General features: G+C 49.3%; 1 protein-coding gene across 1 annotated transcript in view; it reads right to left on the minus strand.

Annotated features, from left to right (window-relative positions):
• The window catches only part of LOC112232032 (polypeptide N-acetylgalactosaminyltransferase-like 6), a 306399-nt gene that overhangs the window by 38609 nt on the left and 254033 nt on the right, over nucleotides 1-13757 (minus strand). Inside the window, exon 6 of the mRNA XM_042312127.1 lies at nucleotides 1488-1673. Coding sequence (XP_042168061.1) covers nucleotides 1488-1673 — 186 coding nt within the window. The remainder of the gene's footprint in view (nucleotides 1-1487; nucleotides 1674-13757) is intronic.

Below are 13757 nucleotides of genomic sequence, written 5' to 3' on the forward strand. Positions count from 1 at the left end.
GCGAAAGAGCGGTTATTTCAAAAGTTGTTCCGTTCGTTATGTGGGTTATACATTATGTCCTTTGATCAAGGTAAGATCCAGGGTTTGTAGGAGATCCAAGGAGAGAGGAAGCATTAGATTCAGAGAGCAGTGATAAAACCTGGCCTGTTAATTAGAATGGTGTGGTGTTGGAGTCTTAGATCTGCAGAGAGAGAGAGCGGTAGACTGAGAGAAAGCGGGAGAGAGAAAGATAGAGATTGAAATAAGAGAGAAAGAAAGAAAGAGACAAAAGGCAAATCCCTGTATTCCACTGATCTGATATCAGAGCCCGGCAGGATGATTGCATGTGTCACCGTGCCTGTGGATGGCCTGGGGTTCACTGCGGTATCTCCTCCACTCTATTCATACATGCGAGCCCCACAGCACAGCATGGCCTCCCTCCTCTGCTTCACGTCCCACATTACATCAGCCTCCCAAATGGCACCCTATTCCCTTTATAGTGCACTACTTTTGACTAGAGCCCATAAGAAAGTAGTGCACCATAAAGGGAATATAGGGTGCCATTTGGGACGCATACCTCATCAGCCCCGCTCTGTTCTGCTCTCTGACAGGCAGGCGGCTCCATTCCAACCAATTAAAGAACCCCATACTGCGAGTCCTCTTTCTCCGTTAGCTAGAAGACAATGGGGGCATGTCGTGGAATGGTGGTGGTGGTGTGGCTATTATCTACTATTATTATTATTATTATCATAGGGACCTGGGCGTACATATCAATCATACCTTTCATGGGAATCCCAGTCCCTGTGTGATTGAGTATAGTAATGGCTGTAATCACTTCACATCCATTTATTTTAACTGTGCTGGGAGATGTGCTGGGAGATGGCTATTATCAGGGTCCCTAGTCTCCCTAATGTTGCAGTAACATGCTGTGCTGGTATGTGAAGAACAGCACACCTGTTCACAAGCTACACGTGATGCGACAGCCCAGGAGGCAGTTTTCCTCTATGCTTAGGGTTGCACCCCTGGAGCGGCGCGTCGGGTGTGTGCATTGAACATGGATTCAGGCTGCGGCACTCTTTTATCAAACAAACTACAGAAACAGACAGATATTTCCTTTGTGAAACTGACATATATAGAAGTGTGAGATAAGCCAGTTTTCTTATGGAGATTTTAACCTTCCTACTCTCTCACACGTTCTCTAGCTCGACCCGTCTCCCTTTCTTTCGCTCTCCTGACCCAAACTTCTCCCCGGCGCCACTCTCTTCTTACAGAGAAAAAAAGATGACTAAAAGATGCACCTTCTCCGTCCCACTTTGCCCAACCTCTTCTCCCCCCACTTTCCTTTCCTGCTCACTCCTCTCCTGGCCCAAATCTCTCCCTGTCCAAGCTTTTTTTGTTATCACTACCTGCAGCTACGCTCTGCGACTCCGTTCCAGTCGACTCACCGAGCAGGGGGGACTACATTTTGCTTGACTGGTCCACACACACACACGCACATACACACTCACCAAGCAGGGGGGGCAGCCAGTTGACGTTGGCCTCACAGTGAGAGTCCAAGAAGGTGAGGACTTCTCCCTTGGCCACCGAGGCCCCCAGCAGACGGGTACGGATCAGACCCTCCCTCTTCTTGGTCCGAACGATGCGCACCTTGGGGAACCGGGCCATGTACTCCTCCAGACGGCCCTTCAGGTGCTCTGGGAAGGAGAGGAAGAGGGAGAAAAGGTTAGAAATGTGCTGCATGGGAATGATATCCACCCCCTATACAGCACATTCCTCAAAGATCATCTATTCAAAGAGAGAGAAGGGAAAATGTTATAAAAAGATATCCACCCCTATACAGTACATTCCTCAAAGATCATCTATTCAAAGAGAGAGAGAGAGAGAAGGGGAAATGTTATAAAATGATATCCACCCCTATACAGTACATTCCTCAAAGATCATCTATTCAAACAGAGAGAGAGAGAGAAGGGGAAATGTTATAAAATGATATCCACCCCTATACAGTACATTCCTCAGAGATCATCTATTCAAACAGAGAGAGAAGGGAGAGTGTTATAAAAAGATATCCACCCCTATACAGTACATTCCTCAGAGATCATCTATTCAAACAGAGAGAGAAGGGAGAGTGTTATAAAAAGATATCCACCCCTATACAGTACATTCCTCAGAGATCATCTATTCAAAGAGAGAGAGAAGGGAGAGTGTTATAAAAAGATATCCACCCCTATACAGTACATTCCTCAAAGATCATCTATTCAAAGAGAGAGAGAGAGAGAAGGGGAAATGTTATAAAATGATATCCACCCCTATACAGTACATTCCTCAAAGATCATCTATTCAAAGAGAGAGAGAGAGAGAAGGGAGAATGTTATAAAAAGATATCCACCCCTATACAGTACATTCCTCAAAGATCATCTATTCACCTTTCTGCCACAGAGAAAGAGAGAAGGGAGAGTGTTATAAAAGATATCCATCCCTATACATTATTTAGTACATGGGTTATGATCACCTCTGTCACACACACAGAGAGAGAGGGAGAGCGAGAGGAGGAGAGAGATTTATAATTATATATATTTTATTTATTTTTTATTGAACCTTTTATTTAACTATTCAAGTCAGTTAAGAACAAATTCTCATTTACAATGACGGCCTACCCCCGGCTAAACCCAGACGACGCTGGGCCAACTGTGTCGCCCAATCACGGCCAGATGTGATACAGCCTGGATTCGAATCAGGGGCAGTAGTGAAGCCTCTTGCACTGAGATGCAGTGCCTTAGACCGCTATAAGAGGATAATGGCATTCCACTAATGTATCCCTATTACGTATACCATGTAGCCATATGCCCATGCCTTATACAGTAGGAGTTAAGATCACAGTAGGAGTTTAGATCACAGAGAGGGACCGGCTGCTCATCAGCTCAAGCTATCTCCAGGCCACTGATGGGGCTGATTATTCTGGATGTGCCTGAGCAGGGTGGGTCACCAATCAGCTAGTCGTGCCGGAGAGACACTTATGTCATCATTACTAGAGACGGGAGGGGATGACACTCCAGGTAGATTACACAGACCAAGGAGGTGTCAGATGGTACATTATGAAATGCAGAGGGAGAGAGAAGGAAAGAGAGAAACAATCAGTGTTGCTCTTTTCCTTGAAACAGGAGGTAATTCAGGGTATTTTAATTGAAAGGAGAGGGGGGAGAGAGAGAGAGTGAGAGAAAGGGAGAGGAGTAACAGAGCGAAAAGGGCATATAGAAAAGTAAAAGAAAGAGGGAGAGGGGGGTAAGAGGGAAAAACAGAAAAGAGAGCGAAAGAGATGGAAAGAACGAAAGAGGGAGAGGGAAAAAAAGAAAAGTAAGAGAGCGAAGGGCAGAGCGATGGTAAGATAAAGAGATGGAGAGAGAGAATTTCATCTCTAGTGATGTGTTAATCTAATCTTGCTATTGTTTCACTATTCTCCTGGTCCCATTCAAGGGTATTAACAGTTAACGTCCCTTAAGATTGCCACACTGTTAGCACTTCATTGAATTTTTGAATTGGCCTCTGTTTTTTTATATTACAAGGAGCAGTGGTATAGAGGCCCACCTGATAAACCAAGGAAAATAACATGGTGGCAAGGCTAACCTATATAAGGACTTCATAACCCATACAAGACACATTCATAAGCAGTAAATAAGCATGTCATACCGTAAAAGCTTGTTGTCGGTCAACCTTTGTCACATTGTGTTTGTAATAACTGAAATACAGTTCAATATGATCCTTCTATATACATGCATGCATACAAATAAGAACTGTCACCTTATCAAAAGAATAACAATGAACAAATTCTTGCTGACAACATCTATTTCCAGAAATCTAATTTAGAATCTGAGAGACGAAGCAGGGGAATGTGATGGAAAAAAGCATCCCAAATTGACATCCATTCCCCGCCCCACCTCTCACTCTCTCTCTCTGCCCCCTTCTCTCTCTCTCTCTCTCTCTGCCCCCTCTGCCCCCTTCTCTCTCTGCCCCCTTCTCTCTCTCTGCCCCCTTCTCTCTCTCTGCCCCCTTCTCTCTCTCTCTGCCCCCTTCTCTCTCTCTGCCCCCTTCTCTCTCTCTCTCTCTCTGCCCCCTTCTCTCTCGCTCTCTCTGCCCCCTTCTCTCTCTCTCTCTCTGCCCCCTTCTCTCTCGCTCTCTCTCTCTCTGCCCCCTTCTCTCTCGCTCTCTCTCTCTGCCCCCTTCTCTCTCGCTCTCTCTCTCTGCCCCCTTCTCTCTCGCTCTCTCTCTCTCTGCCCCCTTCTCTCTCGCTCTCTCTCTCTGCCCCCTTCTCTCTCGCTCTCTCTCTCTCTGCCCCCTTTTCTCTCTCTCGCTCTCTCTCTCTCTGCCCCCTTTTTCTCTCTCTCGCTCTCTCTCTCTCTGCCCCCTTCTCTCTCGCTCTCTCTCTCTCTCTGCCCCCTTCTCTCTCGCTCTCTCTCTCTCTGCCCCCTTCTCTCTCTCTCTCTCTCTCTCTCTGCCCCCTTCTCTCTCGCTCTCTCTCTCTCTGCCCCCTTCTCTCTCGCTCTCTCTCTCTCTGCCCCCTTCTCTCTCGCTCTCTCTCTCTGCTGCCCCCTTCTCTCTCGCTCTCTCTCTCTCTGCCCCCTTCTCTCTCGCTCTCTCTCTCTCTGCCCCCTTCTCTCTCGCTCTCTCTCTCTCTGCCCCCTTCTCTCTCGCTCTCTCTCTCTCTGCCCCCTTCTCTCTCGCTCTCTCTCTCTCTGCCCCCTTCTCTCTCGCTCTCTCTCTGCCGCCTTCTCTCTGCTCTCTCTGCCCCCTTCTCTCTCGCTCTCTCTCTCTGCCCCCTTTTCTCTCTCTCGCTCTCTCTCTCTGCCCCCTTTTCTCTCTCTCTGCTCTCTCTCTCTCTGCCCCCTTCTCTCTCTCTCTCTCTGCCCCCTTTTCTCTCTCGCTCTCTCTCTCTGCCCCCTTTTCTCTCTCGCTCTCTCTCTCTCTGCCCCCTTCTTCTCTCGCTCTCCTCTCTCTCTCTGCCCCCTTTTCTCTCTCGCTCTCTGCCCCCTTCTCTCTCTCTCTCTCTTCTGCCCCCTTTTTCTCTCTCGCTCTTTCTGCCCCCCCTTCTCGCTCTCTCTCTCTGCCCCCTTCTCTCTCTCTCTCTGCCCCCTTCTCTCTCTCGCTCTCTCTCTGCCCCCTTCTCTCTCTCTCTCTCTGCCCCCTCTCTGCCCCCTCTCGCTCTCTGCCCCCTTTTCTCTCTCGCTCGCTCTCTCTGCCCCCTTTTCTCTCTCGCTCTCTCTCTCTGCCCCCTTCTCTCTGCTCTCTCTCTGACCCCTTCTCGCTCTCTCTGCCCCCTTCTCTCTCTCTCTCTCTCTTTCTGCCCCCTTCTCTCTCTCTCTCTCTCTCTCTCTGCCCCCTTCTCGCTCTCTCTCTCTGCCCCCTTCTCTCTCTGCCCCCTGCCCTCTCTCTCGCTCTCTCTCTCTGCCCCCTTCTCGCTCTCTGCCCCCTTCTCTCTTGCTCTCTCTCTCTCTGCCCCCTTTTCTCTCTCGCTCTTCTCTCTCTGCCCCCTTTTCTCTCTCGCTCTCTCTCTCTGCCCCCTTTTCTCTCTCGCTCTCGCTCTCTCTCTCTGCCCCCTTCTCTCTCTCGCTCTCTGCCCCCTTCTCGCTCTCTCTCTGCTGCCCCTTCTCGCTCTCTCTCTCTCTTTCTGCCCCCTTCTCTCTCTCCCTCTCTCTCTCTGCCCCTTCTCTCTCTCTCTCTCTCTGCCCAGTTCTCTCTCGCTCTCTCTCTCTCTCTGCCCAGTTCTCTCTCGCTCTCTCTCTCTGCCCCCTTCTCTCTCTCGCTCTCTCTCTCTGCCCCCTTCTCTCTCGCTCTCTCTCTCTCTGCCCCCTTCTCTCTCTCTCTCTCTCTCTCTGCCCCCTTCTCGCTCTCTCTCTCTCTGCCCCCTTCTCTCTCGCTCTCTCTCTCTCTGCCCCCTTCTCTCTCGCTCTCTCTCTCTGCCCCCTTCTCTCTCTCGCTCTCTCTCTCTGCCCCCTTCTCTCTCGCTCTCTCTCTCTGCCCCCTTCTCTCTCTCTCTCTCTCTCTCTGCCCCCTTCTCTCTCTCTCTCTCTCTCTCTGCCCCCTTCTCTCTCTCGCTCTCTCTCTCTGCCCCCTTCTCTCTCGCTCTCTCTCTCTGCCCCCTTCTCTCTCTCGCTCTCTCTCTCTGCCCCCTTCTCTCTCTCGCTCTCTCTCTCTGCCCCCTTCTCTCTCTCGCTCTCTCTCTCTCCCCCTTCTCTCTCTCGCTCTCTCTCTCTGCCCCCTTCTCTCTCTCGCTCTCTCTCTCTGCCCCCTTCTCTCTCTCGCTCTCTCTCTCTGCCCCCTTCTCTCTCTCGCTCTTTCTGCCCCCTTCTGGCTCTCTCTCTCTGCCCCCTTCTCGCTCTCTCTCTCTGCCCCCTTCTCTCTCTCTCTCTCTGCCCCCTTCTCCCTCTCTCTCTCTGCCCCCTTCTCTCTCTCGCTCTCTCTCTCTCTGCCCCCTTCTCTCTCTCGCTCTCTCTCTCTCTCTGCCCCCTTCTCGCTCTTGCTCTCTCTCTCTCTGCCCCCTTCTCTCTCTCGCTCTCTCTCTCTCTCTGCCCCCTTCTCTCTCTCGCTCTCTCTCTCTCTCTGCCCCCTTCTCTCTCTCTCTCTGCCCCCTTCTCTCTCTCTCTCTGCCCCCTTCTCGCTCTCGCTCTCTCTCTGCCCCCTTCTCTCTCTCTCTCTCTCTCTCTCTGCCCCCTTCTCGCTCTCGCTCTCTCTCTCTGCCCCCTTCTCTCTCTCTCTCTGCCCCCTTCTCTCTCTCGCTCTCTCTCTCTGCCCCCTTCTCTCTCTCGCTCTCTCTCTCTGCCCCCTCTCTCTCTCTCTCTCTCTCTCTGCCCCCTTCTCTCTCGCTCTCTCTGCCCCCTTCTCTCTCTCGCTCTCTCTCTCTGCCCCCTTCTCTCTCTCTGCTCTCTCTCTCTGCCCCCTTCTCTCTCTCTGCCCCCCCTTCTCTCTCGCCCCCTTCTCTCTCTCTGCCCCCTCTCTCTCTGCTCCCTCTCTCTCTCTGCCCCCTTCTCTCTCTCGCTCTCTCTCTCTGCCCCCTTCTCTCTCTCTCTCTCTGCCCCCTTCTCTCTCTCTCTCTCTCTCTGCCCCCTTCTCTCTCTCTCTCTCTCTCTGCCCCCTTCTCTCTCTCTCTCTCTCTCTCCCTCTTTTCTCTCTCTCTCTCTCTCTGCCCCCTTCTCTCTCTCGCTCTCTCTCTCTCTGCCCCCTTCTCTCTCTCGCTCTCTCTCTCTCTGCCCCCTTCTCTCTCTCGCTCTCTCTTCTCTCTCTGCCCCCTTCTCTCTCTGCCCCCTTCTCTCTCTCTGCCCCCTTCTCTCTCTTGCTCTCTCTCTCTCTCTCTGCCCCCTTCTCTCTCTCTCGCTCTCTCTCTCTCTCTGCCCCCTTTTCTCTCTCTCTCTCTCTCTCTCTGCCCCCTTCTCTCTCTCTGCTTCTCTCTCTCTCTGCCCCCTTCTCTCTCTCGCTCTCTCTCTGCCCCCTTCTCTCTCTCTCTCTCTGCCCCCTTCTCGCTCTCGCTCTCTCTCTCTGCCCCCTTCTCGCTCTCTCTCTCTGCCCCCTTCTCTCTCTCTGCTCCCTCTCTCTCTGCCCCCTTCTCTGCCCCCTTCTCTCTCTCTGCCCCCTTCTCTCTCTCGCTCTCTCTCTCTGCCCCCTTCTCTCTCGCTCTCTCTGCCCCCTTCTCTCTCTCTCTCTCTCTCTCTGCCCCCTTCTCTCTCTCTGCCCCCTTCTCTCTCTCTGCCCCCTTTTCTCTCTCTGCCCCCTCTCTCTCTCTGCCCCCTTCTCTCTCTCGCTCTCTGCCCCCTTCTCTCTCTCTCCCCCTCACTCTTCTGCCCCCTTCTCTCTCTCGCTCTCTCTCTCTGCCCCCTTCTCTCTCTCTCTCTCTCTGCCCAGTTCTCTCTCTCGCTCTCTCTCTCTCTGCCCAGTTCTCTCTCTCTCTCTCTCTCTGCCCAGTTCTCTCTCTCTCTCTCTCTCTGCCCCCTTCTCTCTCTCGCTCTCTCTCTCTGGCCCCTTCTCTCTCTCGCTCTCTCTCTCTGGCCCCTTCTCTCTCTCGCTCTCTCTCTCTGGCCCCTTCTCTCTCTCGCTCTCTCTCTCTGCCCCTTCTCTCTCTCGCTCTCTCTCTCTGCCCCCTCTCTCTCCCTTCTCTCTCTGCCCCCTTCTCTCTCTCGCTCTCTCTCTCTGCCCCCTTCTCTCTCTCGCTCTCTCTCTCTCTCTGCCCCCTTCTCTCTCTCTCTCTCTCTCTCTCTGCCCCCTTCTCGCTCTCGCTCTCTCTCACTCTGTCTCTGTTCTCATATAAAGAACTGGTAATGTGTTTGACCCCTTCCTAACAGATGCCAAGATGACCATCAGTATGGTGGCAGTATAGTAGAATAGGAGAACCATCCTTATCTTCCTTCATTGTATTATTTGTTCATTTCCCTGTTGGCGGGAGGTTTTTGCATGCCAACCGTGTCCCCGTTACCGGCATCATTCAAATCCTTTAAAGGTAGCCGTTAATACCTGCATGCTGGGGCTCTATCACACGCCTGCAGCCTCGGCCGCTGTTTGTCCGTGATTAGCTACACCGCTTTGCTTTTTAAACACTCCGCATCGCACCATACCGCACCCTGTCTGGATTTACACTAAGTAGAGTGTTGAAATGGGAGAGAAAGGGGGAAGGAAGAGGGTTTATTTCAGTCTATAGACAGATGCTGGCTTAGTTAGGCAGTCTAGCGGTTAGTGCGTTGGGCCAGTAACCAAAAAGTCGCTGGTTCGGATATCCGAGCCGACAAGGTGTCGATGTGCCCTTGAGCATGGCACTTAACCCTAAGAGTGCCGTACTACTATGGCTGACTCTGTAGAAAAACCCATTTCACTGCACCTATTCGGTGTCAGACTTTTCTTTCTAGCATATAAGACAGGGCTACCCAACCCTCTTCCTGGAGATCTACCGTCCTGTGGGTTTTCAGCCCAACCCTCTTCCTGGAGATCTACCGTCCTGTGGGTTTTCAGCCCAACCCTCTTCCTGGAGATCTACCGTCCTGTGGGTTTTCAGCCCAACCCTCTTCCTGGAGATCTACCGTCCTGTGGGTTTTCAGCCCAACCCTCTTCCTGGAGATCTACCGTCCTGTGGGTTTTCAGCCCAACCCTCTTCCTGGAGATCTACCGTCCTGTGGGTTTTCAGCCCAACCCTCTTCCTGGAGATCTACCGTCCTGTGGGTTTTCAGCCCAACCCTCTTCCTGGAGATCTACCGTCCTGTGGGTTTTCAGCCCAACCCTCTTCCTGGAGATCTACCGTCCTGTGGGTTTTCAGCCCAACCCTCTTCCTGGAGATCTACCGTCCTGTGGGTTTTCAGCCCAACCCTCTTCCTGGAGATCTACCGTCCTGTGGGTATTCAGTCCAACCCTAATTTAACACACCTGATTCTACTAATTAGCTGCTCAATAAGACCTTATTTAGTGTATCTGATTCAGCTAGTTTAGGGTTGGACTGAACCTACAGGACAGTAGATCTCCAGGAAGAGGGTTGGGCAGCCCTGATCTAAGATGTTAACATCGAGGTAGAGCATAAACAGATATTAGCCTAGATACCACCTTTAGAGATGATCGCCAATAATACTGTCTCTACATCATCCCCCTGTAGGCCTGTGAGACCAGTGTTCTCTGTGTAACCCATTAGTCTACTAAAGAAGTCTGACCCCTGCACAGTAACAAGTCCTTTTCCATTCCGGAGCCTATCATTCACACCGCAAACATAACCATACATCTGAGTGTTGGCAAAGACAACGTCCTATCAGCACACAGAGAGAATGTCCGGGTTGGCCAATAGGTCAGTCATTTTGTGTCCTTGAGTGGGGCACACCTCCCCAAAGTCACTACTCACCACCTAAAAAAGTTGGATTCAGCCCCCCCCCCTTTCCTCTCTATCTTTCCCCTCCCCCTCTCCCTTCGTCGCAACACTTCCATCTAAACTCCCAGGGTGTCTCCCCTTCAAACTAATGGCCCCAATAAAAGTGACAGTAGCTGTATGAATGAGATGCCTCCCGGCCCGACCCGGCGCTCGCTCTCTCTCTCCTTTCTTTCTCCCTCTCTCTCTCGCTAAAGAACAGGACGACAGGAGGGGAAATTAAAAAGGAGGGAGGGAGAATGTTTCAATGTTTCACCGCTGCTAGGCTTGTTAGTGTAAGTGATATGCGCCACCTAGAAAACGCTAGGGAGCTCTGGAGGAGGTTGGAGGGGTCTAAAGAGGTAAGAGGCGGGCCAATTCCCTGTACAATTTCCAACAGGAAAGAGAGATCTATCACGCCAGGTGTCCTTTGAGTGGTTTATTAATCAAGGTCATAAATCAACGGACTGACACATGGCACGGTTGCTACGGCGGCGGAGGTGACAAACAGTTATGGAAGGGGGAAAGTTTTTGCGATCCCAGCGGCGCTGCAGCGAGCCCGACGGCTCGTGATAAAGGGCAGCAGCCATGGCGGTGGGTTGGGTTCCTTCCTCCCTGCTACTTTGATGTTTCACAGGCAGGGGGATAGTCTTTTAAGGTGCTCTCTCTCTCTCTCTCTCTCTCTCCGTCAAAACTGTCTTCGGGTGATTTCTCTTTTTCTCTCTTCCTCTTCTCTCCTATTCTCTCTCATCTCTCTCCCTCTCCATCAAGGCATACAAAGATGGATTGCTGAATAAGGGTGTTTAGCCTATAGAGCGTCTACCTGACCTCATCTTTCGGTCGGTCCATCAGGAGTTTAGATGCCTTCAAAGCCCAAGCCTTTTAATTTTTCCCACTGACCCCCATCACCAGCAATAACTACACAGAGAAAGAAACTCAAATTATGGATGTGTCTGAAATTACCCCCTTGAAAACTAGTTCTTGAAACGTTGTCTGGGCAGGCTCCAGTTAAATAAATGATTAGAAATATAAGTGTTTTTAGGAAGTAGCAATTGCCATATCCCTCTCTTCGCTCCAGTTTTTAATTGAAGAGGCAATAAGCCCAAGTTTTCCCTGCACTTTAATTGCATCAATTTCTGTATTAATACTATTTTATACTAACTTGATTGTTTCATCTGTAAAGTACAAATTGCTTAGTGAAGAAAGACTATTAGCCAGTGTAAAGAGTGTTGGATAATTATGGCATGGCTACATTGGCAGCTCACACTCTTTGCAACACTGGATGGGTGTGTGTACAGTGTGAGCGTGTGAGTGTGTAGGCGCCTCCATGCGTGTGTGCGTTTGCCCCCACTATAGTGTTTGTCTTAAAGACCGACCATGTCAAAGACTACATATCTAGATGTTCTGGCTTCTCTCTTCAGTTCCATGACAGGTCATTCATTAAAACCTCCAATAGCTTCAGGGGGTATAGACTCAGTCAGGGACACAGCTAGCTAGAGAAGTGAAAATGTACAGGGCAAAAGAAAATGGCCAGAATTTCCATAATTTGCCTTTTAATCAAAGAGGCGGAACAGAAAAGTTCAAAACATGTCATGTGGGTTTCAAAGCTAATTATGAGTGGAAAGTTGAAAACGTTAATAGATGGTGTAGTTCAAATGAATCTCTCTACGGCTGGATCAAAGAGGGTATTGTGTGAGTGTGACCTTTGTTTCAGTATTGGCTCGAATTGCGGGGGTATGCCGTATCCTTTGTTAGAAAAAAGGTCAAAAAACATACCCCTTGTTAGCTTAAAAATTTGAAAATTGGATCCCAATTATATTAAGCGATCTATAATGACACTTTACTCTGCAATGCTTTAGGCTAGAAACAAGATGTGTGACTCCGATGCACATGTGAATATACTTGGATCGTCTCTGTAACATTCACAGGCATTTTGGAAGTGTAACGCGCCATTTCGAGAGTGGAACATCAGCTATATCAAAGATAAGAATGTCACACGAGACAGCATGCGGAGCTGAGCAGAACATGACTTTGTTCTGGGTCAGGCGACCTCCATCTCAATTAGCTCATGTGACAGACAGGAATTTATAGACACAGGTGTGCCGATATCAAGTGAGCTAATCACGTCCTGAAAAAGATGTTTAACTAAATTGATACTTGATGGTTCATATAAATGAAATGTTTAAACATATGATAGTGAAATAACATTTGTGAAAATAGTTTAGACTTTATTTTCCCTATATGAAATATATGAAATTCAAATTAAATAGCCTACCCAAAAGATGTCATGTTACTTACACTACATCGAATTGCAGGAAATCTGCTTGAGAACAATTTTTACGTATCTCAATGTACAATAATTAAAAATGACCCAAATACAGGCTCAGCATTTTCATCTCCAACCTTGACCAACTCACATTTCCCACACATCTGTTGAACTTATTTGGTCTTTCACAATAGCCTATGTAAGTCAGTGGCATGCCCCCAGACCCACCTAGTAATAAGCATACTGATGGTGAAGAATCTCTAAAGAACTAACACTAGAGCACGAGAAGCATCATCAAAGTAAGAATCAAATAATCACTAAGCAAGCCGTTGGCTCTATGCTTTGTTCACAGTATTAGCTGTGCGTATTTGAAGTGTGCAGTAAACCTAGGCCCAGCCTGTTGAATAAGAAGACCCCTCCCCTTCTCCCCTTGTTGGCTTCAATTTACTCCGACCAGGCTTTCCTCTGGGACGACTGCGATGAACCGCCTTGAACCGCTCATAAAGGCTTACCTCGCTCTGTACCAACAGAGATCAATGTTCAGACTCAATCCCAAGTTATTACGTTCTCGCTTTTCTAAAGAGAAGAAAGCAATGAGGTTCACTCGCTTTGGTTGAATGGAATCTTGAGGGATTCCATCAGGCGTAGATTTCTAGAACAAGGGAGAGGAGTAAACGTGTTCACGTGAGGGTGGAGTTGTTTGTGTAACTAGGCGCGCGAGGCTCCGATGTCCTAGTGGTTGGTTGTTAATACACATAAAGGAGAGGAAGGGCAAGATGGGGGCATCCTAATCCAGCTATATCTTTTCATTTATCCTTCACTAATCACAAAAGCCCCATTGAGATTGGAATCTCTTTCTGACCTCTGATATGGTGACCCCGAAACTGTATAAAGCAAGCGTGTTACTACAGTCCAAGTGTATGAAAAGAGAAAACAGTACAACAGAATGCATGTAATGGCGTGACTTTTTAAAGGTATGAGAAGTGTCTGGCGAGCCGCCTTTTCCAGCAGTTGCTGCTTGGCTATTACCGAGATGACATCAAGTCATGGTGGTGAAAAGGTCGAAGTGACTCCTTAATCTTAAGCACAAGGATAGCCAGATAAGATTCACAACGTGTGCAGAGAGAGACCATGGTTAGTCCATGAACCTCTGGCCAACTGGACTAATAATTCATCTTCCTTCCCTCCGTTCCAATAAATCCTAAATGTTTTGGCAGAAGCTTGGTATTTCACTTAGATTGACGTAGTGTATTTTGCCATGGCGTGTCCTTCACGACAACCTAAAAGCCCTGCCAGTTAAAAGCTTTTGCTTGGTAAATCATTCCAACTTCCATCTATTCCAAGGTCTTCTAATCTTCCTGAGAGAGGACTATTGTCCACACTCCTCCTTCTGTTGTTTCAATCACAATCTATCTATCTTTTTACAATCCACAGTGGATGTGAACCTTCAACTTCTGAAAGCAAACTGTCCGACAAAGAGTCGCTGAATATCTGTTCTCCTTACGAAACCCTATTGACTGGCACCCGAGCACTCTGTTCCAACCTTGGTGAGGTTGATGCCTACTGCCCGATGTATTAAGGACAGGATGACACACAATGCCACATAACAGCGCAGAAAACGCTGATACCTTTCTAAACACTCCCCCAGAACAA

The sequence above is a fragment of the Oncorhynchus tshawytscha genome, linkage group LG34, assembly GCF_018296145.1.
Source record: "Oncorhynchus tshawytscha isolate Ot180627B linkage group LG34, Otsh_v2.0, whole genome shotgun sequence".
NCBI classification, from domain to species: Eukaryota; Metazoa; Chordata; class Actinopteri; order Salmoniformes; family Salmonidae; genus Oncorhynchus; species Oncorhynchus tshawytscha.